Below are 26,866 nucleotides of genomic sequence, written 5' to 3'. Positions count from 1 at the left end.
CTCCATGATGAGTATGAATTTACAGCTATTTAACACTTCATAAACATGATTAGCAACTGAGCTTTTCGATATCCCATATTTTTATCAAGCTGCCTTCTAAGCCCGAAAGTAAAAATAATGGAGAATCAGCATTAGTTTCTCCAAGGGAAGGCAAAAGAGAACAAAATATATTCTTATATTCATATTTGGTATACATATTTTTGGGAGTTATACAACTTAAGTTCTGCAAGGCAATTTTCTGAACTTTCACTGACAAACAAATCTGATCTGAAAAATCTTACATCAGCAAGGTTGGTTTGCAGATGTTATTTGTGCCATTTATTTATCAAAAATAACTAGAAAATGTTTTTAAAACATCATTCCAGACTGTACAAATAGGAATGTGACATGGGCTGTCTGTTTTACTTATACTGTTTTACTGCTTCGTATTCTGAGCAAACAGAGAGGCTATTTTCCCCAGGGGTTCAGGAGGGCATACTATTTCATTTCTTCAGAAAATTGTTTCTCTGGATTTCAATCTTTTTAGCTAGATATGACAAAATATAATATCAAGAACACTTATGCTTTTTATCAGCCCTATTTTCAAAGCATAAATAATAGATCAGTATATATTTAAGTCAGATGACCAAGTCTTATTTCTGAAATCAAATAAGCATTTTGCAATTTTTAAATGATGCTGTACATTTTCACTACAGCATCATTATGCCTTTAAAATGCTTTCAAAAGACTAATTTATAAGCATGAAGTGAATTTGAAGATATTTCACTAGTGTTAATAATACCTCACTCAGGTAGCATTCAATTTTCTGAGTTCTTGGGTTAATGAGGCAAATAAATCAAAATTAAATTGGTCTAGGGAAAAAAGAATCAAACAAAATTGCATCTATTACGTTATACATTCTGAGACTCCTTCAGTACTGTCCACAATCGCAAACAATGTTCCAGCTCTCAGAATCATTACACTTACTCAGAATCAGAGATTAATCTCACAATCTGAGACTTAAAATCAAATAGATCAGACTCCATGACTAGACAAACATAATGCCTTATTATGACGTATCAGGAATATTCACAAGATGTTGTGCACAGTCTTAGCCAAGTACTTTCCATTAAGTGTCCATAATTTCAGCTCCCTACCATTTCTTCAATAGTTCAACCAATTCCTTCCAGAAGGATTTTACCATTGCAACCTGCTAGGTCTTTTCTTTTAAGATAAGCCTTAAAAAGAAAATATATTGTGCAACCAGGCTATCATTCACCATTTTTTAAAAAGACCCAAAATCACATAGATCTAGGCAACTAGCTGAAACAAACAAAAATCCTAGCATTTCTGAAAAATAAATACTTCTAGTCATACTGCTATAGTATGAATCATGGAAAAAATATTACCTTCACCCCTTCCCTAAAATATGAGAGAAAGGAAATATTTTATAGATACTATAAAAAGGATCCTACTGTTGGGGAATACCAGTGTTGTCAGCTCTTTTAAAAAAGTGGTTATTAATATACAGAAAGCTAAAGAGGCTGAAGTTGTTACCAGAAGTAATAAATTCAGCATGAGCAAATAACAATCAACAAATAATGCTTCAAAATGAGTAGTTGCCATTGTTATCCCCTTATTACTTGTAGTCAACTAACAAATGCACTTCTCTACCCAGAGTCACCCACCTACACCAAGGCAGCCTTGCAGCCTAAGGAACTTACTACAAACGTGGAGCCCCAGCTGAAAAACAAACTTCCCCACTGAGCTGTCATCACCTGCTAAGTCAGCAGCATAGACCCAAGACTTCCATATATACAGTATTTACATTTTTTTAATTGAAAACACTGCAGAAAAGTAGGTTGGGTGTTTTTTTCCAAAATAAGTTAACTACTGGCTATTAAAATTTAAAATTTAATGACAGCAAAAAAACCCAACTCTACTTTTTTGCATATTTTAAAGGAATTAAGGGTCCAAGTGCCTTTACGTGGCACAGGCCAAAAGCAACAAGAAACAAAACAAAAACACATCTGCATGTTGTCCCCAGGTAGCACCTTCCTTGTGGCTTTGCAAAACAATTTGTATGGTCAAGAGCTTGCTTAGGAGTAAGTTATATGGTGATCTAATAAATTTGTTTTGATTTTACTCCCTGGGGACAAACAACACCACAATTACTTGCTAGAAAATTGTAAGCAAAACAGAGACACCTTTGCATTGCATTAGAAAAGCTTTTAGTTTTATCAATCCATAACAAGTGCACACGTACAGCAAGTGAGCAACCTCCACAGGCAGGAATTAAAAGACAAAGCCAGTCTAGCAAAAGCACCCCTCTGCTCATGGTAGGTTTGGAAGGGAGTGGCTCCTTTCAGTCCCTATTCCACAGCAGCCACTGGGGACAGCTGCCTCCTGTGACCCAGAATGGCTAAATGGTTTGGGGGACTAGGGGTTTACATTTTTGACAGCTTAAAGAAAGCCTTTCCAAAAGGTGTTGTTTTCACCTCAATATAGAACAAAATAAGCACTTTCCCAGCTCCTGAATTAAAGTTCAGTGCCTAACTCTGGCACACCAACACCACTCAGTGCTTGGCTGCTGATGAGGCAGGTATTTTACAAGAACATGAAGTTCTACTTCAAATTATCCCTTCGAGTTTAGGTTGTGACAGACAACACTGACAGAGTCACCATCCAATAGTCACTCAATTGCTTGCTCAGAATGACACAATAATTTTATTCTGATTCTTAGTTCACAGAACAGAAACCACAACTGCTATCAGTCCTCTCAAGGCCTTATGCTCTTTGGCAAGGAGTACTGATTTGTGTTTTTATAGCACTACTAGGTAGTGGTTGTGCATTATCCAAGTAATTTATAACAACAAGTGAGAAAGAACATCTGGAAATAAACCAAATGCATCTTGATCTGCTCAGGAAAAAGATGAAACATTGCTGGGGCACCTAAAAACAGCCTCTTAAATCAGTATGTGATGCACATCTGAGATGCTCTGATGTTCTGAAAGGCACTTAAAAGCATGTAAAATTGCATTATTACCATGCACATAACCAACTCATGAGTATTATCATGGGAGCAACATGAACACAGTGACATGTCAACTGCCTGCAGGATCAGGCTTTGGCCATAAATTAGAGTATGAAATTTAGATTACACTAGATCACCACACAAATGTTTAAAGAAACTCTTTCAGAAAAAAAAAGTATTATAAAAGTCAATGGCACCAGATTCCTTTCTACCACTAAAACAATGTTAATTTAAAAGCCAAGATTCATTTGAAAGCATTTACCTGTAAATCAGAAAGTCCCCAGAGATTAATTTCTGCACTTATGCTTTTTGCAAAAAATATTTAACTTAAAGGCATTTCTTTCTTCCCGAAATAATTGCATGCAAGATGAGAACTAAAACACAATCTGAAGTGTAGTAAAGGTAATTGCTGCACTTACTGCTTGTGTCATGTTGATGTATTACTACGTATCAAAGGTCACAGTTCTGTACTCATACATTATCAAATTTGAAAGAGCAATATTCGAATCTGACCAACCTTTAAACTACCCAGAATCTGTGTGAAAATGGATGCAGGCTAACTTGGATTTAAAAAAAAAAAAAATGAACCCATGTTTCGGAAGCTGAGGGGTCAAGCAAGCCACGCTGACAGGGTTACGTGTCACTTCTGTGCATCTAATACCCTCTTAGATTATCAATGAGGTGCAGTACACTGATCACAAGCTAAAGCAGCTGTGCTAATGAAAATGAAACAGTCTGAAAAAATTAGGTAATACAGGCCTGTGACACAGGGCAGTACCTTGTGGACAATAATGGAGGAATAAGGACATAAATCACCATTTAGATACAATAAAACCTGCAATACCCACCCTGAAATGTCTATGGAATCACGTGCCAAAGTCAGCACCTTCACAACTCCACAATTCTCTCTGAAGCTGCCACATATTTTCAATCCTGAGTCAAGGCAGGTTTTCCCTGCCTCTACTTCAGCACACACAAAATTTTGCCGTCCTGTGCCAGGCTGACCTTTGAGGGTGGAGAGCTGGCAGTTCATGCCATGAGCCAGGAGTTCTCACAATTGGCTGTAGCACAGACAAATGGCTCTTATCAGAAACTACTCAACCTTGAACAACTTCCTTCTCCTACATATGCCAGTCCAACTGGGGGGGCAGGAACTGCACTAAAGAGGCAGGGGCCCCCTCATCCTTTTTTGGTAACATATGGGGTCCTCATATGTCCTATGGTATAACACTCAAGTTGATTAAGTATAGCCAGTGCAGAAGGAACTATTAAACAAATTATCACCTCAAATCATCAATTAAGCTCAGGTAAATAAATAGTTTTTTCATGATCCATTTTTTCCTCAAGAAGTTACATACACAGCAAAAACAGAATATATTCAAATAACAAGCTATGCAATTTAATTTCGTATGCTTTAAAATTTGGTAAAACAGTAAATTTAAAAAGGGGAGCACAAGTTCAAATATTTTCTCAATTACAAGCAGAAAAGCTAAGACAGACATTTCAGGAAGTCTATTAGAGCCTAAGAATTCACACTAATTAATGTTTTTGCCACTGATTTTAATGGAATTTCAGTGCAAGTGCAGGTGAATGCAGTATAGTCAAGGCTACACCTAGGATTAGAATGATTAAAGATAATATTTCTGATTAAAGATAATATTTATAGTACATAAACACACATACCCTTTACTAATGCAACAAGGCTATTACAACAATAGCATCTATAAATATACAGGAACTCCTGTTTAAATAAAAGCTTAATATACAAAAAATGCAAGTACAAACATTCCTAAAGAAATAACTTTCACATTTCCTTTAAAACATCATTCAAAACAGTTTTCTTAAAATGAATTTTCTTGGTGGTTTTGTAAATTGTTTTTGAGCGCTGAACAAGTCAAAAATTAAGTTTCGTCAACTGAGCAGAACTCCTTGAAGTGATGCAAGGAATTAGAGGGCAGACCACTTGAGAAGAGCTGGAAGGTCTTTGTTGCTTGAGTTTTCTACAAATCCAGCTTCTCTATTTTCATTGCGGCAGCAAAATGGAGAGAGAAAGAGAGAAAGAATTATTATTTCAATATAAGTTTACAAATTTAGAGATGACTTTGAATTTACAAATTGAACACCCAAAATTGTCAGGTCTCCAGTATCTGCACCCCTTGTTTTCTCCTATATCTGATTATCTCAGGATTTTGCTGCATGTATTCCCCTCTAGCAGTTGCAATCTCCCTTTTGCAAATTATTTTTGTCACACAACAAAAGGAGAATACATGATTTCACAGTGGCAAAGGCTTATGAAGCCCTCCTGAAAAACATTAGTAATTGTTCACTGAAAATCCTACCAGTACAATGCTAGGTACATACAGTGGCAGTTCTGAAATAGGTTTATTCCCACAGTGACTACTGTGAGAAACAACCAGTATTACAAGACTTGGTCAAGACATCCCTTCTACCCAAAAATTTAAGTCATGATCAAATTGATTTTATGCAACCTTGAAAGTTATATTATGATACAGTGCTTTAGATTTTTCAATGTTGCGAAGTTAAATAATCTATTGAGAATCTTTCAAGTGTTTGCTTTAATCTCAAAACCCCATGGTTTGGGAACAAATTATTGTATAATCAATACATTTCATTTTAAAGCCCTTCTCACTATCCTGCCTATCATATACCTCTCTAGGTCTTATTCTTCATAGAATCACAGAATCATTATTCTTTCAGAGAACAGATTGAATGTGACCTGACAAGACCCCAGAGAGGCCCACAAATCAAAAGCAACAGTGAAGTCAAATTCCTTGAGACTCGTGATCTTAAGGGACAACTCAGTTTCTTTTTTTTTTTTTTTTTTTAATGCTGAGGGGTAGCAGTTCCCATTGTTAAACACCATTGGAACTTACTCTATTTGTAGTGTAGACAAACCTCGAGTAAAAACCCAAGGCTAAGAAATTCCCATCTACTCAGGGATGCCATTCTTTTCCTACAAACACCAAGAATCCAAAGCAGGAAGTACACTGAATTTCAGACTACCAGACAATCTCAACTAGGACACACTTCTGATGGAAGTTTACAGTTCGTCCTCTGACAGAAACATTTGCATGACTACACACCAGGATCTGGAGCCAACAACCCTATGCCAGTCAACCCCATCAGCTGTAATTCCTTGCTTTCATCACCTTCCACAAACCTGAGATATGTGGACTCCACTTAAAGATCACACCATGGAAGAGAGGAGCACTGCCAAAGACCAGTAATCATTTCACATACATTTTCCTGTCAGTGAATCAAAACTTCCTGACAACCACCAAAAATCTCTGTCACCATTAAATACATACTTAAGCAATTATCAGAAATCACATGCCATCAATCAAACACAATCCACTAGTCATGGAGAAATCTTTTATTGCCCTCTCATTTTAAATCTAATCCCTCCTACAAGGCTATTTGCCCAAATTATTAAGAACTTTCTTTATTCTAGTCTTTATTCCTGGAAAACTTATTCTCCTCCTAATGTCTTGATGTATCTGCAGCCTTTTCTTAAATTAGCCTGCATTACGGGTATGTTTTCTGTACTGGTGTAGTGAGTCTCCTTCAGAGGCTCACTACACCAGAAATCTGGACAGGGTTGCATTTTACCAGTTCTAGAAGGGAACTGAAACATGACATGCTGACATCCGAGGCATTGACTTTCAACCACGTGACTGGACAGGAAAGAACCTCTTAAGAGAGATTAGGGGGAAAAAAACCACCAAACTACACCAAAACCAGTCTGTAAGACATGGAAGGAAATGAAGGCCTACAGATTTTGCTTGAGAACACTCAGGGAACTGGTCAAATGATTATTTGCCAAAGACACAAAATGAATCTTCAAGGTTATTGCTCTAGTGCAACATTCACAGACAGGACAGTTTTCCTCATTGTAGAATACCTAACAAAATCTCACTCCAGAAGCAGAATAAATAAGGAGAAGCAGCTTATTTAAAATTTTCTTTACCTCCAGTACTCTTGAACTGAATGTGTTTAGACTTTACAAAAATTAAAGACTTTTTAAGTTTTTAATATCAGACTTGGCTATTGAATAATGAAAGTTTCCTCTAGCCTACTCACTCCTTCAGCACCACAAAACCACAAGTGCACAAACGTTGCTAAATTCAGAACTATGTACCAACAAAGAAGTGTTTCTCCTAGCCTCTGAAGGTTAAAAAACTTTTTAAGTCTCTCATAATATCTAGACAGCTTTTTTTCTACCAAGTTATTGTCATATGCTTATTGTGGAACTAACTCTAAAAAGCAAACAACATTCTCCAATAAGATTCCTTGTCAATTCCATCCTTATTATTTCCAACATAGGAACATGATAATAACCTATGTACTGCCATATGGTAACAGCCTAATCCTACTACATTTTCCAAAAAAATCTCTTCAAGCTCATCTTTTTTATCTCTTGATTAAGACTTGGTTCTAAAAGAAAAAATACATTATCCCTTCTCTCCCCCACCTGTTTCACTCCATCATTAAATCATTCTATTGGCTTCTACTCATGCAACACATGGGGTTCATTCTTCTTAGCTTCAAGGCAACCATAACCACCCTTAGTTACTTGCTTTTTATAATCTCTGAACCATTCCTAAACCATCAGCTTTTGCATTACCTTCATTTTCCATTCCTTGGGAGCTTCTCTTTCCTGCATGGAGGCTAAACAGATTTCTTGAGAAATCACCATACCAAGATTCCACTTAATGTTTTAATTCAAAATATCCAAGGGCAATCAACTGTGTTCTCCTTTACAATAAGTATTAGAATTTGAAATTCTATTGCCTTTTTTAATTCACTTCTAAAGTAAAATGTAAACTCGGCCATCTCATTTCAATTTATTTTGAACTAGAACACTCATTTGTCTTTTGTGGCAGAGTTTTTACACAGCCAAGATAACTCGTCCCCAGTTTATAAACTCTAAGTGAATAAAGGACATTTCTACAGTTATTCAAAATATTCCAGAGTCAATAAAAACACTACATCAACAAGCTTGCTAAGTATTACTTCACTACCCCACTCAATTTTGCTTTTCATCCTGGTTGCAGAAAGAAAGGGGGCCCCTTTGACATCACAGAAGTCTAGTCCTGTGAGAAATCTCAGTACTTCTGAAAAAATTGAGGTTTGAGTACACGACAAGAAGTCAGAAGACAACAAAATGTGGAACCACAGTATTTTTCTAATTTTTTCCCCTCTACTTTCTTCCGTTTCCTCATTCTTAAGAGTCAAACTGCAACTGGATTAAATATGACAATTGCTGTACTTTTTTTGTCTACATACTCCTACTTCCAAGGTTTTTTTGGTGTTACAAAGACATGACTAAGTGTGGTTACTGCTGTTCATTTACAAGTATTTTTGGATTCAATTCCTGTTGGACAGGTGCCTTTTACTACTGCCACAGTTACAGTACACAGAAGCCAAGAAGCAACTGCTGCAGAAACAGAATCCTCTTCCCATATTCGTATCAGGACTGGGGCACCCACACTTGGCAGGAGTAACATGTGAATGCTTACTGTAAAATGAGAAAAGCTCAGTCCCTAACGGTCATATGTATCATCATGAACCTAAATGCACCCACAGATTAACCCTATGCCCTCATTTACTAGAGCTGCTTTAAAACCCTGAAAACCCCGACAAATTAGAAAGTTAAAAATAGGTTTTTCTCTGCCAAAATTCTAGAACATCCTTAACATAACCTTCAAGCCTTCTGAAGCAGTTAATGGAAATGACTGCTCATACACTTCAAGTATGAAAGTCTTTCAGGACAATTCTATCATGCACTTAAAACAGAACTAAATCTTCCTGTGCTCAAAAGTTGTAGGTATTTTTAGGTCACAAAGCAGGTTTTCACATTCCAAAAAGTATTTGTTTTCATATCAGGTTGACTGTCTCTACTTGATATATTTGATATATTCAGTGATATATTAAACAAAAAAGTACCAATCACTTCTATGGAAAGTTGCTCATGTCACATTTAAGAATCTTGGGAGAAACAATTCCCTCCCCCCCCCTCCCCCAAATACTAAGTCTCCTTTTTCAAAAAGAAGTTCATATTCCTAAAATCATAAGAAACATCAGTTTCTTTGGCAAAAGCAGGACAGGTGAAAATATACATGTCCCAGGGTAATGAAAACATTTTTAATACGTAGGTCCAATATCAACAGTTTTCTCAGTCAATTCTATAGATATTATATGCATCACAGTTCAGCCACTGCTTGCCATGGAAAGGACCTGAAATTACTCTACAAAAGACCAGACACTTCAGATGCACACTTTTAAAAGGTAGTCATATCTGCACCGAGAGTAACCTTAAGTTCTGAACTGACAGTAATTCATGCCTTCATCTCCCATATGATGTATCAGGATATAAAATTTTACTTCTTTTTAGCACTTATAATGTAAGTACATCAAACAATTTACTGTGCTGAATTACTCACATGGTCTGTGATTTTTTTTCTCTCCAAAGTAATAAGCCTTTAAGCAGATAAATCAGCGAGGCACAAAATGCAGTGTAGAGATTAGCAACGTAAAAAAAATAAGTAAGCTTTGCTATCTTTCAAGCAAATTTGTTTCCATTTTAAATAAATTCTGTAATCTGAAATATATTCTTTAAAAGTATTAAAAAATTAATTCCCCTATCACTTTGTACCCTGTACTTTTTTCATCCTGTAAGACATGTCCTGAAAAGGGACTGTTTTCTTCATATTCCCAACTAAGACAGTCACACATAAAATGCTTATTTGCTAATTATTCATGTAAGTATAGGCAAACACCTATGAGTACTCCTTTAATCACATGCTTACATTCTGTCTATTAAGACTACTAATTAAACTATTAGTTGCAATTAACATAGTGGAGCAGAAAAAATTCCTCCTTAATCTAAATACAGACCACACTTGTTTCTGACTGATGCAAGGCTGAGCTTCTAAACTATCCCCAAAGAATCAGAAAAAGCATGTAGTTGAGAAAGAAAATTAATTGTTGTTGTTCATGTAATAATTATGTCTTGTATAAAGACATGGATACTAAGGTCATATTGAGAAATATGCTTCTCTTGTAGAGGACTCTCAAACTGTTAAGATTGAGGGGTTTTATTGTCCTTACAGTGTAAAAACCATTTCCCTTTGGAACAAAGACATTAGATTTAAAATGGTTTTGAAATTTGCCTCTCCCTGTACTGAGGTACACAACACGGCACAAAATAAAACTTTTATCGTAAATATTACTAAATCAACCAAGTCACATATGTTCACCATTTATTTCTTTAAAAATCTGATTGATTTATGTACCTCACAGACACCAGAAAACCTCTAATCCAGGATCCCAGCTGTTACATTTAACAGGAAATGTGTAACAAGTGTTCTTAGCTTAAAAAGCAATGCAATAAAAAAAATACATTTTCAGTAATCCAGCAGCAAATATTCATCGCACTTGTAACATTAAATAGTATCAACAAGCTTTAGGTACAGTTAGAAAAGCCTTTTGGCAAATGCCCATGCGCTTCCCCTTTTCCTCAGGGATCTACTTCTATTCTATCAAAGCCACCTTAGCTGCAAATAGACATGCTCCTTTTAAGGTGGCACATTCCTTCTGAACTTGAACAAAGTAACTGTAGAATAGCTGCATACAGCAGAACATGAATTCTCTTCAGTTTTAGGAATCACAAAGCAAGTATTGCTGCTAGATGTCTTTATTTTCTTTTAACAAAATACACAAAGGCACAAAATTCACTTATATCTTGTCATTATAGTACAGGTATAAATAGTGCTTTGTATTCAAGTACAATCAAGTGCAGAGACTTCTTATATTTTATGTAAACACAAAACAGTTCTGGAAATAGGTGCCTCTGGTTCATCTGCAACGCAAACACCAAAGGTGATGCCATTTATCCAAGTGCCATTTAAATGAATTCTGTCAAGAAGTTAGATAATTAATATTAAACACCACTGCATTGACACTTCCATATGCTTAAGTCAAATGTCAGATGACACTTTAGCTTGTAAACATCTGTGTATTAAACGTGTACTCAATCCATTTTAACAGGGCAGCATTAAAAAGCATCTTAAGTTCACTAGACCAAACTTACTAGGTCAGTTGCCATCAGTAATTGCTCTTAATGTGTGACAGCTAAAGAGATGTCAAATTCTAAGTCACCCTTAGCAAAGCTTGTACTTTGAAGGTTTTATATATGCAAACTGAACAAGGGCTACAACTGTTAGAGTTCAACCAACTACACATTCTATGTATTAAGAGACATGCTTAATTTACAATACCCATTTCTACACATAGCTTTGACACACTGTGGCAGTTGAGGCAGTTTAAGCCCAAGCAAGACTTTTAAGTTGTACCATTAAAAAAAGCTCACCTGAATAGTAACAACAGGCATGAACAAAGCTAAAAACTAGCTACAGAAGGCACTTGAAGTATTTTATTCTGCTTTTATTAAAGATTCTTCACTTTGTTCTGCTGAAGCAGACTCTGAAATAGCCTCTTCAGTTGTTGAAATGTTTTCTGCTTCTTTTTCAACTTCTTCAGCTAGCTTATCATTTAGATGCTCAGAACTTGGCGCTCTATCATCTGTGCCATTTGCCTCAACGAGCTGGGCCACATCATCTTCAGATTCTGTGAAAAGAAAAATGACAAAATAGCCATTTCCAGAAATTAAGAGGCAGCTAACAGTCTTGAAAAGCAAATTAAACATTCTGCTTTTGACTAGTAACTGCATGATGTTCTCAACTGATAAAAACTTTGATTTTTCTAAGATGGTCACAGGTAAAACAATTAAAATTTAAGGGGAAAAAATACTATGGAAAAGAGTTTAGCTCCCACTAAGAAAATACTATGTATTACTTGTATATGTTCATCCTCAACAGAAGCTTCCTAAGCTTGTTTACTAAAGTGAGATGTTAAGAACATATGGCAATTCAGTTTCTTTGTCTTTGGTAATGTCAGTTTCACCGTTTACTTTTTTTTTATAAGGGTTCAACCTGTACACAAACTAAAACATTCTTCTTGATGGAAACTACTTTAAACATAAGGAGTCTGATAACCAGGGAAAAAAACCCAAACAAATATATCAAACCAGCAAATAAAAATTATTACATATTCTATCATCCCAGGGGCAGTGTAGTAAGGTTGCACAGGAGTATACTTACTCTTTATCCAGGGTGGGAGTATCTTTGATAACAAGCATATTTTTAAGATCAAAAGCATTTATTTTAAGTACTGCCACTAAAGAAGTAAATTCTAGCTTCACCACAGGACTTCAGTAGCATATGAAAAGTAAGTCATATTTTGAAGTAAGCATAAGCACTGAAAAACTGAACGTAGAGTTGCATTAAATGACACAAAGGTACTGTAGAATGGTATTGCTGATGGAAGTTGATTTATTGACTAGTATTACTCAATACTATACAGTATTAATGCATACTGTGAAGGGGAACAGTGTGCAAAATTGATAGAAAGTTACAGCTCAAAAATGTTAGCCTTATCAAATGTTTCTAACTTCATAGAGTGGTTTGCATTAGAAGCGACCTTAAAGATCGATCTAATTCCAGCCTTCCCCTAGACCAAGTTGCTCAAAGCCCCATCCAACTGGGTCTTGACAACCTCCAGGGATGGGACAGCCACAGCTTCTCTGGGTAGCCTGTTATAGTGTCTCATCCCTATTCACAGGGGAAAATTTCTTCCCAATACCTAATCTAAACCTACTCTTTCAGTTCCTATCCATTCTGCCTTGCGCTATCACTATATGCCCTTGGATAATCCCTCTCCAGCTTTCTTGAGGCCCCTCTGGATCCTGGAAGGTGCTCTATGGTCTCCCCAAAGCCTTCTCTTCTCCAGGCTGTACAGCTCCAACCCTCTCAGCCTGTCATCATAGAACAGGTGCTCCAGCCCTCTGACCCTGTTTGTGGCCTTCCTCCAGACTTGCTCCAAAAGCAGAATAGTGCATCCTTCTTACGCCAGGGGCCTGTTGTGGTTTAACCCAGCCTGCAACTGGGTTGCAGACCAGACACTTGCTTACTCCCCACTCTCCCTCCTGCCATCCTGGTAGGATGGGGAGGAGAATCACAATAAAAGTTAAACCCCTAAGTTAAAATTTGAACAGCCTAGTAATTCAACATATTAAGATAGCAATGACTACAACAAAATTGTATCTAAGTGGGGCTGCTTTCAATTCATTCTCTGCTCAGCCTTTAATTGGGATTGCCTTGATCTAGATGCAGGACCTTAGACATGGCCTTGCTGAACTTCATGAGGTTCACAGTCCCACCTCTCAAGGTCCTTTTGGATGGAATCCCTGCCCTGCACCACACTGCTCAGCATCATCGGCAAACCTGAAGGTGTGCTCAAGCCCACTGTCCATGTTCCTTACAAAGATATCAAGCAGCATTGGTCCCAATACCAACCTCTCAGGAAAACAGTGTCAGTCAAATGCCACATGTTCATGTTGATCAAAACATATTGGGTAAAAGTCTGAAAGTAATCAGACTGCTTCAGGCTGATACAGAATTCAAGCAGAGCTGGAAGTTTTAGAACAGTTGCTCTGGATTCTTGGGCCCACGACTGAGTAGAAGAGCTGTTGCACATCCCTGTCCAGCAGACCTTGTACAAATGCCATCTGTCTTCAAGAACTTAAGACCCCTCTTTCCACACAAACCTCTACCTAGCTAGTTCCAGGCTTCATTTCAGACTGCTGAGAGCAGCCCAGCTTCTCCATCTTTTTCTCAGATTTGATCTTTCATTTTAGTAAGTCTGTAGCTGACTCATCTCCCGATTCTTTCCCTGACTCTCTCAACCACAGACTGCTCAACATCTGCCCTGGCTGCTTGTTACAAAATTTTTCAACCCTCCTATTTCTGCCCAAGCAAATTAATGTTCCCAGTTACTTTCCAGGCCATCCCATTCTCTCCTCCTGCTCCTTAATTTCCATCTTGATCCCATCTCTGTCTGTGCTCAATCTTTATCTCCCAACTGTCAGTTTTCTTTCTGTTTCATCTCTGCATTTTTTCTTCAGCCTCAAATTCTATGAATAAGTTTGTGCATTTTCCTGCTCCAATCCCTCCACACTTGAGTTACTCTCCTTTATTTCTGGTCTTCAGGCTAGAGTCAAAGAAAGTAAAGAGACTGTTTGCTCAGTCTGATCAGAAAGATGCCAAGCATTTATAACATCTTCGATGTAAAACCCAGGAACAATAACAGCCATCAGCAAAAGCTTCTAATGGAAAGGAGAAAACCTGAAGAAATGCATATTCTAACTATACTGAAAGGAACATGATAGTGCTTTCATTTTTATATTCTACTAAAAGGTATGGAGACACTGCTTATTTAAACAAAAATTGTCAGGTATTTTACGATTTTTCCCTTCACTATGTTCTTGGGTAAACTAATTCAAACTCTTGAAACTCTTCAGAATATATACTAGTACAAATTTACATGGAAAATTTTGGTCTTGTAATTCAGTCTGAGAAAGTTACAAGAAACTAAAGAGTAGGTCCCTTGAATGAGGAGCCAGGGCATTCAGAGTAAGTGATGCTAACTCCAACCACAAACATGAGCAGTCTTCATTAAAAATATATAGTGATTCCATTTTAAACACAGCAATTAATGGAAAGCTTGCCTAAAGTCAACCTGATTTAAATAGTGCATGAATAAAGTCTTTGTAAGAGCAGAAGCCAACAAGTGAAAGTTCTGACTGTAAACATAAAAAGATGACAAAAGAAAATATAAGTGTCCTTGATGAGGAATACTTAATCCATCATTTAACCAAAGAATGTAGCTTCACCCATATAATCTTAAAAGCAAACACAGCCCTATGCTTGCTGCATGTTTAAGAGCTGCAACAGTGCAACCTTAAAAAACCTGCTCCTGGCTACAGCAGCTTTTCCCCACCAACACTCCTGCTTAATGCTTAGTACTTAGAAAGCATATGCACTTCACATTGTAAGAAGTCAGCCACCCTTCCTCTTGTAGCAGAGAGTATTTCACTGAGTAACCAGTGAAATCATAATACTGCATCACTATTAAATTAAGTAGAAAATGTCTATTAAGTGGGAATTCATAAAAACAGTGTAATTGCTCTAAAGCTGCTTGTGCTTTCAAGCAGCTTTGGGACAAGTTTTCTTCACTACTACAGCTCCCCTTTACGACAGATTTTTACATAGTGCCACATGTCTGAAGTGTCTTTAAAGAACATGTGTCTCACAGTAACCTGTTCATGGCCTCGGTATCAGAGAGAGCTATTGCGAAGCCTTTGAAACAAGTCAGATAATAGCACAGAATTCTCTCTACCCTTTATGTCCTACCAAAAAGGCAACTTATGTTATTCAGCAAAACTGAACTGTGGTTGACTGGAAACATAATATATTTTTAAATCAAAAGAATTTGTTTACAAGTTATTAGAGTCAAGGTGAGCTGACTTATGTCTGCTTGAGAAACCAAGTTTTAGATATATTAGTCCTTTGTCTTCCATTGGTTTTATTCCTAGAAAAGGTTTCTGCAGCACTTGCCCAAAGCCAAGCTCCATTTGTGGTAGAACTCACGATGAGCACACCCTTGAAATGCCATTATTTCTGGCACAGATCATTACTGTGACCCCCTCAGTTGAACAAGCCACGTTTCTGCACCTGCCTTTATAATGGAAACCCTTTCAAATGTACTAGCAATGGCTGTATTCCAAGAATCTTTACAAGTGACAGTATTAACTAATCATAAAAATATCTAAGCAAAAGGAATTCCATACAAATCTAGAGACATCACACAAAGTAATCCATGAAGTGCTGACCACTGTGGTGAAGTCTGAAGTTCAAATCAGATGAAGTTCAAATCTTCATCTAATGAAGACCCCTAAATATCAGCACCAGACATTCAACACAAAAGATTTTTTTTTCAATTTTGTTTCAAAATACTGTGAAATGCTAAACCTGAATCAAGAACACAGCATAACAGTACTAAATAAAGACAAGGCAAAATTAATCAAAGCTAAAAATGTTTCCTGTTGGCTCTTTCAATATGATCCAAGCATTTATACAATTAAGATAAGTACATAAGAGAACCAACTAGCCTTTGATGAGAGGAGGAGAGGATCAAAATCCAGCCACTTATGGGATAGGTAAGAAAAGAGCTGAAGTTTATTGCTTCACTCTGGTAACTAAAATTTCCTAAATTAATCTGGTGAATAAGGAAGCATGATGTTTGTGCCAGTAATCTGCACCAGATTGACAGCTGATTACTCCATTTTCCAGAGGTTTAAAACAAAATTCTGAAGTTCAGTGCCAATGGCACTCCCCATAAGCATTCTTCAGATCTCTTATCCACAGGAGTTGCATGTAACATGCTTGTCACTACATGGGCACACAACTGAAGAAAAGATTCAGCTTCATGCTCCACCCATTAGCTAAAGTAGCTGACTGGTAAAAACATTTATAGCATTTCTTTATGACATTATTCTGCCATTTCCTTGAGCTATACAGCTATGGTATAAATGAATTACAGATAACTCATTGTACTCCCCTGTGTTGCCAGCATTGTGGTGAAGTTGGTTTCCTGATGTTAATGTTTGTCTACATCTGTAAGTGAAGATATATTCCCTATTCTTGCTATGACAGCAGCTATTTTACTGTGGTGAACAAAAGCCTTCCCCAGAGTTCTACCTTAATGACAGCTTCATACCTTAAAACTTACAATCAAGGAATGTGTTCATTTATTAATAAAACCCAACTGCATGTTAGCAGTTATGTTTCATATTACAGTTCCAGTGGAAGAAGTGATTTAGTGAAAGTATTTTCTCATTCAGAAGAGATTCCTTTGTGGCAAGTCACAGGCAGGCACTGGCCTCCTCTAAATCAACAAGACACTTCTCACAGCTATGTAAAATACTAAGCCATATTTTATTTCTGGCTGCTTAGTAATTATCAAAACAGAATGGTTTGTATAATCTTCGAGAATAAATATTCAGAAAAGATCTGCTACTTAACATTAAAAAACAGAAGTCTGTATACCACTTATGCTTCTTGTGCAAAATCTTACCATATACTTCCTACCAGGAAAAGACAACTGGACAATGAAGCCCACAGTTGTTTCTTTTCCTGATGTTTTTAAGTAAAGCAGCACGTTAATACAAGACCACATGAGAAAAAAAATAAGTAATTTTCATTGTTAAAGGTAAATTGGTAAAATCATATTTTCTGCAATAAATCCATCCTATTTTTCTGCTGAAATGTTTGATAAAATTCCACTTCCACAAAAAGCAACTTATCTCACAGTTTTCATTCCTACATCTGAAATGCTTAATGGCAATCCCACAATAATTCTTCAGATTTTTACATTTTTTACAACACCTATAGACTGACTCAGCTCAGACCCATTATAGGCATAGTTTCATAATAATATCTTTCAATGATAATACCAGATTAATTAGCAAGCACATCTCCTTACCTCTCTCCAAAAAAACAACACTGTGATTTGAGGGCATATGAGATATTTTCATTGTCTCCGTTTCATCCATTTGATTTCAGTCTTACTTTCATGCCAATAACAGCACTGTTACTGAGGTAAGAGTGCACTATGGTACAGGAAAAGAAACCAAGTTTTCACCACAATGCACTCTCATGAGACCATGTCCAGAGACTGCCACCATTAAATACGACTTCCTGACTGGTTTTGTGCAGCCTTCTCATGCCAGAAAGTAACACCCAACGTTATTTTGTATTCTCTGTTAAAAAATAATCAAGCAGAAGCACTCTATTACACTCTGACAGCTTCCCACAGTTGGTGTGTTTCTAGCCTGAACCTCAGGGTTGCACACTAGCTGATAGTTTTCTTCCAGGACCCCTGCTTAAACCAACATAAAGTCCCATCAAGCACTTAACAGCACATCTAACTGGAGATCCTCTGGTCTGAAATTATGATTTCTGGAGTCTTTTAAAACACTGCATCTTCCTGTTGGCTGTATACCAGATGCCTACTGTATCTGTAGACTATAAAATGTCTCAAAAGGAACTATGTTAAATTAAAATTGACAATTTGTCTTTGAACTACCTGAAATTAAACAAGGCAGTTTTACTAGATTTTCCTGCCCTGAGGAAAAGAGCAAAAGGAACAAAGGCAGAAATTCCAACACACCTCAATCAAATGACCTGCCAAACACAGTGAAAGTTAACTACTTTGGGACATACTCCCTCCTTAACTATTTCTGTAATCTACAGTGCTTTTTTCTATCCCTTTCTCAGTAACATTACAGTGAAAAAAATTTGTTATGCCATCATTTGCACGAGATAATGACAAATATAAAGAAATTTTAGGGTACAGGTACGCTACTATCAACAACCTAAGTTAGGAGCAGAGACAAAAACTGAAAAATATATAAACTGCACTTCCTATGAAGTCAGAATAAACTGTACTATTTCAATTGGAATGGACCAACAACAATCATCTAGATCAACTGCCTGCCTGCCTGAGGGTTGATCAAAAGCTAGTTAAGGGCATTGACCAAATGTAACACTGACAGACTTTGGTCATTGATCACCTCACCAGGAACCCTGTTGGAGCAGCGTTTAAGTACTTCAGCTGTTGTCATTCTTACGAGAAAACTTAGCTCAACAGAGAGCTAGATGACAGTGAATTTCATTAGACATTTGAAAAAGAGCAGACTTCATGAGATTAGTACTTACCTTTTGTCTCTTGAGTCTCCTGGGGCTTTCTCTCTCTAGGTTCTAGAGGTTCAGTTTCAGATTGCAATTCTGTAGTTTGCTTTTTTTCAAAACTGAAGTCTGGAAGTCGTGGAGCTTGAGGTCTAGTTTTTCTTGCAGGATTCAGGAAGAAGCAGTAGGCACATCTAAATGCTACACCACAAAGCACACCCAGTAAGCAGCCTCACTAATTAACTTCACATTTCACCTTTATTCCTACACTATATTCTGATGATTCAAAATACTTAAAACCAGAGTTAACTAAGTGACTATCAGTACCAGACAGCACCTCCACCAAATTTACATAAGTTTTTCTTTATAAGTCCTTTTATAATTCAACACACATTTGCTGAAACAATTGTTTACAAACCTCCTTGCTTTCAGCTCTGCTGAACTGAGTACTGCACAACACTGTGAAAGATTTGACCACAGTGAACAAAATAATGCAATTCAGTAGCACCAGGTGTTGCCACATGGTGTTGTTCTATTCTTTCCTATAAAAGAATTAAGTTGGCAGATTATTTTTCTCCCCTACCCTTAAGATACCACTTTCCTCACACTCTGATGTTAGGAAGTGTTAGGAAATGTTGGGAATTCCACAAGGTATGTCTCACTCTGCTTTCTGAGGAGCATTCTGCTCTAGTGGTGCTTAATTAAGAAAAAGCAGTTTTGTTTTGCAGAAGTACTGGATATCATTTAATATTTTAAATAACTCTTTTTGTCCTCCCCACTCTCACCAAGACAAGGTGGGGAGTGGCAGTTTCTGGTACAGTTGAGTTGTGAACTCATAAGAACTAAGATAACAGATAGACTACTTATCTTTGGTTTAATAGGAAACATTTCGCTTATTCTTACAATGCAGTGTATTTACTCAAAAATAAACAAAAATGAAATAGAAGAAAGAAATAAAAGAAGAAATCCCTAGTTTCTTAAGCATCAGGCTTACACTTGTGGTAGAAAGCAGGCAATATACAACATCTGTATTCAATAAAGAGCTGTGTCTGTCTTAAGTTATTGTCAGCCATAAATTGACATATAGGCCCCTAGGGCTTGTTCCCACTCTTTTTTCAATACATCCCCAAGATCTTCTTGCCAAAGGAAAATTTAGTTTAAGTTCTGGTAAAAGAGGCACACTTTAATGTCAGATAGTTTCTCAACATAAAATCCTTCTGAGAACCATTCATAGCCAGTAGCAATGTTCAGGGATGTATTGGAGGAAGCTTATTTCTGCTGAATAGTTTTCTACACATAAAATCCATGACCTGAAGGTTGCAATAAAGTACTTCTCTAAGTCTTGAAGTAAATCTTAAAAAACAGAGTAATAAGTTACCAAAAAATGTCCCCACATGAAGTGGTACTTCACAATGTCAGCTAAGTACTCAGCTGCAACCAAAATGAAGTATGCTGCATGTTTGTTATGAAACATAAGCCGAGTAATAGAGTCTAAAAAAGATTAGCTCTTACCTATGTATTCAAACTCTTCCTTCAAAGCCATACCATTGTGAGAAAAACATTGCTGACATATAAGGGCATACCTAGAAAATATGAATATATGGTAACATACCCTTAAGTAATAACACACTGAAGGGAGATGTATTTTACCTTACATATTGATTAATACTTTAAACTTTTCTCCCAAAGGTGATTTCTACAATGAAATTATTAAACTTGAAAGAAAACTAAATTTGCAGATAAAATAATACTTTTTGAAGTTGGTTTAACTACAGTGAAATAGCCTTAGCTACACTTTAAACTACGGTTCAATATATTTTTAATATCATCAGTGTCAGAAAATAACATCCAAATTAAGCCTTTTTTTCATTAGAATACAATTAATATGAAAAGTAAGCATAGAAAACGTGTTCAGTTCTGATATGTTTGGACAGTTCTGAAGGCAATCTGAAAGACATTTATAACAGATATAAAGCTAAAGTGCTGAGGCAAATGTTTTCTTTTTTTTTTAGTTCAAAATATAAGTCATTCACCCACTTGAACATAGATCTTTCTTTGTATCACACAGCTAATATTACGCAGAACAGAGGTTAGGTTTGCCTAAATATTTCCCTGCAAAGATATTTCACGTGAAGCATTGAGAAAGAGCCATTTCTCAATTATGAAAATTTTGGGACAAGTTCATTTACAATTCTTTTAACCTTGACATGGCTTAAACAAAAAGGTTAGATGCTTCCTTTCCCCTAAGTGTTTAAGTATTTCTTAAAGAACATTTTACCTGTTCTGAGGACCATCACCAACCAAATATTCAATAACTCTATCCACAACTCCTCTTTCTCTAGGAAGAACAGGTCTTGCCAAAGGAGGGCCTGGAGGATGAAGACCTAGAACATGAATTACATCAAAATTATTTTCCATTGTATAAATATGTATTATATTTTATTGCATGTGCTAGTGTAACAAAATAATTGCATCTACTTAATATATATAGACAGGTTTCTTAGTTCACTAGGAAAGCTGCAAGATTCTTCAATCCACAATAGTTCAAAATTCTTCGTCTGCTCGTTTAGCTTATAATTTAATTAAATCGCTCAATTTTTACACTTTGGATATGTAATTAAATATATAATTTCTAAAGAACTTAACATAACAATAGTATTTGATTGTTAACAAATAGAGGCTTTTTAAGAAAGAACAACTTAACTAAGTTCTCTTCATATACACTCAGCTCTGCAAATTTACACTTGTAGTTTACACCAATAAATCTACCAACATCAATGGCAACAGTAGAAGAACTAGAGATCAGGGCAACCTGGTCTGCTGGAAGGTGTCCTGTCCATGGCTTAGAGGTTTCAAAGAAATTATCTTTAAGATCCCTTAAAATCCAAACCATTCTATGATTTTATGAAGATGTCACCACAGAATACCCCGATTTCTGTGTAATTACTATACCACATGAGCATACCCTCAGTGTACATTGAGTCTACACATTAAACCTGTCCAGATGTTTGTCATTTTGGTAATCCCACATTTAATGACAAGCTGGATGCTTTCAGATTTATGCTTAATCAAAGAAGCCAGAAGGCCACTATAATGATACTATTTCACTTGTGTACTTAACAAACTACTATCAAAATAAAACTCCTTTAAGAGCAATGGTTGGTTCTTTTTCACCTCTACAGTTAAACCAGAACACCAGCAAAGTTTCTCTTTTCATAAAGTTTTAAAACTTCTAGCCCATTGTACAAGACCACTGCAAATTGCCAGTTTTCATTTATATTGCTTTGAGTTCTTTTGTCTACTTTCTCTTGCAGCCTTAAAACAGAATAAGCTAGGCCTAACATAAGAACCTCCAGTGTGAGTCATTCCAAAGAGACCATTCAAGTAACTAAGTATGGAGAGGAAACATTTTACATTTAAGCACCGGAAGTATTATGTTACAGTACTTTCAACAAACAGTCCTGAGTGTAAGATAATGCAGCACTTGGGGAAGAGAGGGGAACACTTAAAACCTATTCCCATAAGACCTTTATGAATTACATTCAAAGTCCACAAAACTAACTAGATAATGTTTGAGTGGGACAATGAACCAGTCTTTCAGAACTCTCCAACTGGGACAAAATGGTTCCGTTTCAAGTCACTCCAAGACAAAATTGTGACACCTTACAAATAAGACTTGGTTTAAACCATTGACAAAATTACTTTTAAAAATGCAAAAGTCCTATGCAAGCTCAAGATAGCTAAGAAGTTTAGACAAAAAAAAAAAAATCATCTTCATGCTGAGATGAGTATATGGCAAGTCCTGTATGAAGTATATGCAATTAATGGAAATGAAATACTGAAAGTGCAAAAAGAGACCAGTGTTTTCTCTGAGAAGAGTTCTGGCTTATAACTATTCTCACTCCATCCAGTAAAAACAAATATAGAAACAGCATGGCTTACTTTAGTGACTCCAGAAGTCAGCTAACAATTCTCTTTTCAAATTGCTGTATGTTTCCAGCGTTATTTTTGATGTATGTTTCACAGAATCCCCCATAATGACCAATAAACAAAGAGGAAGGGAAAGGGTAACACAAACTAAAATCACTGTTTCAATATACAAAGGTAAAACAGATTAAACACATTGTCTAAAAATGCAAATAGGATTTTTTTTAAATCCAAACAAAGGACAACTAAGAGAGTATAGTTTGTTAGTATGTTTAATTAATTCAGAAGGACATTTAATTGAAAGATATTGTGTTTAAAAGAGTAGTCTTCAAGCTTTTCAGGATTGTTTAGATTTAGTTTTCTTATAGCAACTTAGCCAGGGACAGCATCAGGACATGCAGAGTCATAGCTTCTAGCACCTAGATAAACGTACACGTGTTCTACATGTAACATGTACCTCCTAAGCAGAGTATTCACAGAATATGCTGAGTTGGAAGGGACCCATCTCAGTCACTGAGTCCAACTCCTGGCCCAAAAATCAACCAGGTACCTGAGAGCACAATCCAAATGCTTCTTGGACTCTGTCAGGTTTGGTGCTGTGACCACTACCACAGGGAGCCCAGGCCACTGCTCTGGGTGAAAAACCTTTCCCTGATACCCAACCTAAACCTCCCTGACTCAGCTTTGTGCCATTTCTTTGGGCCCTGTCACTGGCCACCAGAGTGAGGAGATCAGTGCCTGCCCCCCCTGCTTCCCCTCATGAGGATGTTGAAGACAACAGTGAAGTCTCCCCTCTGCTCTTCTTCAGGCAGAATAAATCAAGTATCTCAGCCACTCCTCGTAAATCTTCAGCTCCAGACCAGGAGGCAAAGAGAACACAGCAAGTCTTACTATTCAATAACCTGATCCAAGATGGGCTTTGTGTTTAAGTATAGCACTAAAAGTAACTGCCAGCAAATTATCATTTCAAGATTCCTGCCTTTAAATCTTCACAGATAGAAGCAACAAAGGAAAAGGTAACTAAGGGCAGAATGTAATACTTGAGGTAAACCTCATGCTCAATGCCACATACAGCTAACTTCCATCCTCTACGGCAAACATTAAACATCGTAGGAATCAAGTATTTTCAGCAATGCCCTCTTGTAGTGCTACACATAGAACAAGACTAATCTTGACATTAAGGCTGTACTATTTCTAACAGCACATCATCCTTCAAGACACATCTTGTCAATATTGGATATTTGACCTAAATGGACTGTCCTAATTTTTAGGAGCACAAGAAAACTCGTTCAGAAAATACTGCAATTTGCAACCCATCAATTAAGTATAAAAAAAATCCATACTCAACACAAATGTTTTTAAAATAGACCTTATTTTCACAAACAAGAGAAATTAATTCAGGAGATAAGAATCAGTGAATGCATTTCCAAGCTATCCCTGTATTCTGTCCACAAGTAGGAACCTAGACCAAGAAAACCATCCCAGCAGCAAGACACAACAAATTCAGTGCAATATAAACTGTATTCTGCTATAGCTGTCCAAAGCAGAGGTCAGGCAAAATTCATTTCCTAGAGTTTTACAAAAACCTGAAAGATCCAATACTTTCATCAAATAAAGGCACTGATACAATCTGCAATAAAATTAAAGCCCGAGAATAATTTTGTGAATACCTGGTTTACACTCAAATGTTTACTTAGGCCTTTATTCAGAAGACCCAGTTTTCATATGACTTGTAAATAATCAATATATGAAGTTTCTAAAAGTCAATAAACAAAGTAAAATTTGAATAAAGTTACCTAGAATGAAACATCACAGTACGTTCCGACAACAACTTCAATTACCTGCCTACTAATAACTCAAACCAACCATCTTGGTTCGCATGCTGTTATTGGACACCAGTAATTAATATAAACATCAAAAGCAATCATTGTAGAAAGACTGGTCATTTTTGCAAAGCTTGGCAAACTCTCAACTACCTGCTGGTTATTAATTTTCAAGCATATGGGAGCTCTGTGGTAATACATGTTAAATTGATTCTCCCGTACAAAATATAGTATCGTGAAAATGAATTATTAATCTTCTGTAAAATAGAGATAATTAAGGCTATTCATATTTGTTGCAGGCCATGCATAAACTTAGATGCCATAGTATTCTTATAGATACTGAATTTCTGAACTTTTCACTACAGCTACATGACTGATATTTTATATGCCTGGAAAGTTAGGGGAAATTCAAGAAAAAAGAGGGCTTCCATTTTAACTGACAATTGCAGTGTCTCCCATTGTTATCTATGGGAAAGTAACGTGTTAGGTCAAAATTCCAGTTCTTTAATGAAGGGAAAAGTGCCTGTAAGGCATTATCACAAAAACTACATTAAAAATTTTATATCACAAGCTTGGCAACTTGTCCTTTCAATCAAGTCAGTTACTTTATTCTCCTTCTTCCTCTAAAACATTTATGCAGTAAAGGCTGAATTTCATTCAGCATATTCAACGTGCCTGAATCTTCCCCTAAAAATAAAGCTATTATACAGCTAATACTTTATTCTACAGTCAGCTTCCTTAAAAAGAAGCATGCAATTTTAAACTCATTATGGAGTTTTTGGTAATCAGATATCAGTAAATGTGGTTTGCAACCAAATGACCAATTTCCTGGTGCAAGGAGCTAATTTCTGGTACTTGAAGATAATCAAGACTTACTAATAACTTGTCTTCACAGTTCACTTCAGGGATAAAAACAAATTTAGCAGTTTCATAACACAAGTAAAAAACTACTAACATCAAATAAGGCTTAATGGAATCTACAGAGAAGGGAGATCACAATTTTCCATGACAAGTTTATTCCATTAAAGAACGGGAAAAGGCATTTTAACATTCAGCTTCCCAAGAGCTTAGAGAGCAGGTATCAATATATTATCTACAGCTCTACTTTTTGATTGTATCATGGAAGTTAGTAAGGAAGGACATACAATTGGTAAGACTTAAGTAGCTTCAAGTAAAAACAGGAACACAGGGCAGATAAAAATATTCTTGATCCCTGTACACAGAGCAAAGAACTACTCCACATTAAACTGGTGCTCATGAGATTCTTGGCAAGTTGTGCCCCTTCTATTTTCAAGACAGCATTTCATCTCCTTACTTGCCCTGTGATCCAACTTGTCAAACATCCCACAAAGAATGAAAGGCCTGGCACAAACCCACATACAGCTTTACCACCCACAAGGAACATGAGAATGGTGCTGCCCACCCAAAACTCTCAAATTTTGCAATCTTTCCAATGCAATTTGGTTCATATTCTATTTATTAAAAGTCCATCCCATCTGAACACCAAATAAGAAACACCAAATAAGAAATCAAGGGAAAAACACTTTCAGGATATGAAACCAAATTTTAAGGACTACTCCTTCCTACCAGATTTCAACCTGTTGCTAAACTCTGGATTCTTGTACCAAAACAACAATGCCATTTTAGTATTCAGCTACAACACAGACAACTCTGTTGTATTTGGTATTCCACACTTTAATCTGTGAGTATAGGCTGCATGACTATACCTTCCGGAGTAAAAATTTAAATAAATGTCAAGATCTAGGTTAAAAAAAAATATGTGCAGGGTTTAGTGAGAAGCATGAATGTATTTTGAAAGTGTTCTCTGCACCTGATTTATACAAGCATAGAGCTCTTCTAAACTAAGAACATAAAAAGGTATGCTATATTGTTGACTACAGAATACTGCAAAGTTTTATTGCCATTTTAACAAAGAAGCCATAACAGTTAAATGAGCTCAGGCAATAGGTTTCAGCATCAAAAGGTGCCAGCTGTAAAGAGTTATGGCTAATTGAATATGGAACTCCTGCTTAATCAGATAACTGCTCTGCTATTTCCAAATGAAATGCCATTTCCATACTGTCTGAAAATGGCCTCTTTTATTGGTAACCAGAGAAAACAATATAAACTGTAAATAACATTAAGTGCTGTGTTTACCCATTCCAGGCACTGAAGTAGCAGGGGATCCAGGGCGCCTTGGTAAAACATTGGATTGCAAGGATGGCACAGCAGTTCTTTCCGGGAGCCCACTCGGAGCTGGGCTGTCTCTCTGCAGATTAGGAGCTGCTGGAAGAGGGGACTTTGGAGAGCCTTGTTTAAGAGTTGCAGGTGAAGGTGTAGAAGCATTTCTTTGAGCTGCAGTCCTCTGACGAATTTCTGACAAGAACACGTACATACTGAATTTAATATCTAGCATAAACAAGATATTACTAAAA

At 36.5% G+C, this 26,866-nt stretch overlaps 1 protein-coding gene across 4 annotated transcripts in view; it reads right to left on the bottom strand.

Moving 5' to 3' along the window:
• Positions 1-11,464: 11,464 nt before the first annotated feature.
• LNPK (lunapark, ER junction formation factor) overlaps positions 11,465-26,866 on the bottom strand; it is a 41,761-nt gene continuing 26,359 nt past the window's right edge. For all 4 annotated transcript variants that reach the window (XM_053982717.1, XM_053982720.1, XM_053982719.1 and 1 more), the window contains exons 9-13: positions 26,589-26,807; positions 20,960-21,065; positions 20,194-20,264; positions 18,712-18,882; positions 11,465-11,662 (exon numbers count right to left, since the gene is read on the bottom strand). In XM_053982717.1, the coding sequence (XP_053838692.1) occupies positions 11,469-11,662; positions 18,712-18,882; positions 20,194-20,264; positions 20,960-21,065; positions 26,589-26,807 (761 nt within the window). In that variant the 3' untranslated portion in view covers positions 11,465-11,468. The remainder of the gene's footprint in view (positions 11,663-18,711; positions 18,883-20,193; positions 20,265-20,959; positions 21,066-26,588; positions 26,808-26,866) is intronic.

This window comes from Vidua macroura, chromosome 7 (genome assembly GCF_024509145.1).
Source record: "Vidua macroura isolate BioBank_ID:100142 chromosome 7, ASM2450914v1, whole genome shotgun sequence".
Lineage (NCBI taxonomy): Eukaryota > Metazoa > Chordata > Aves > Passeriformes > Viduidae > Vidua > Vidua macroura.
The sequence above is the reverse complement of the archived record's forward strand: the minus strand, read 5'-3'. Positions and strand labels throughout refer to the sequence as shown.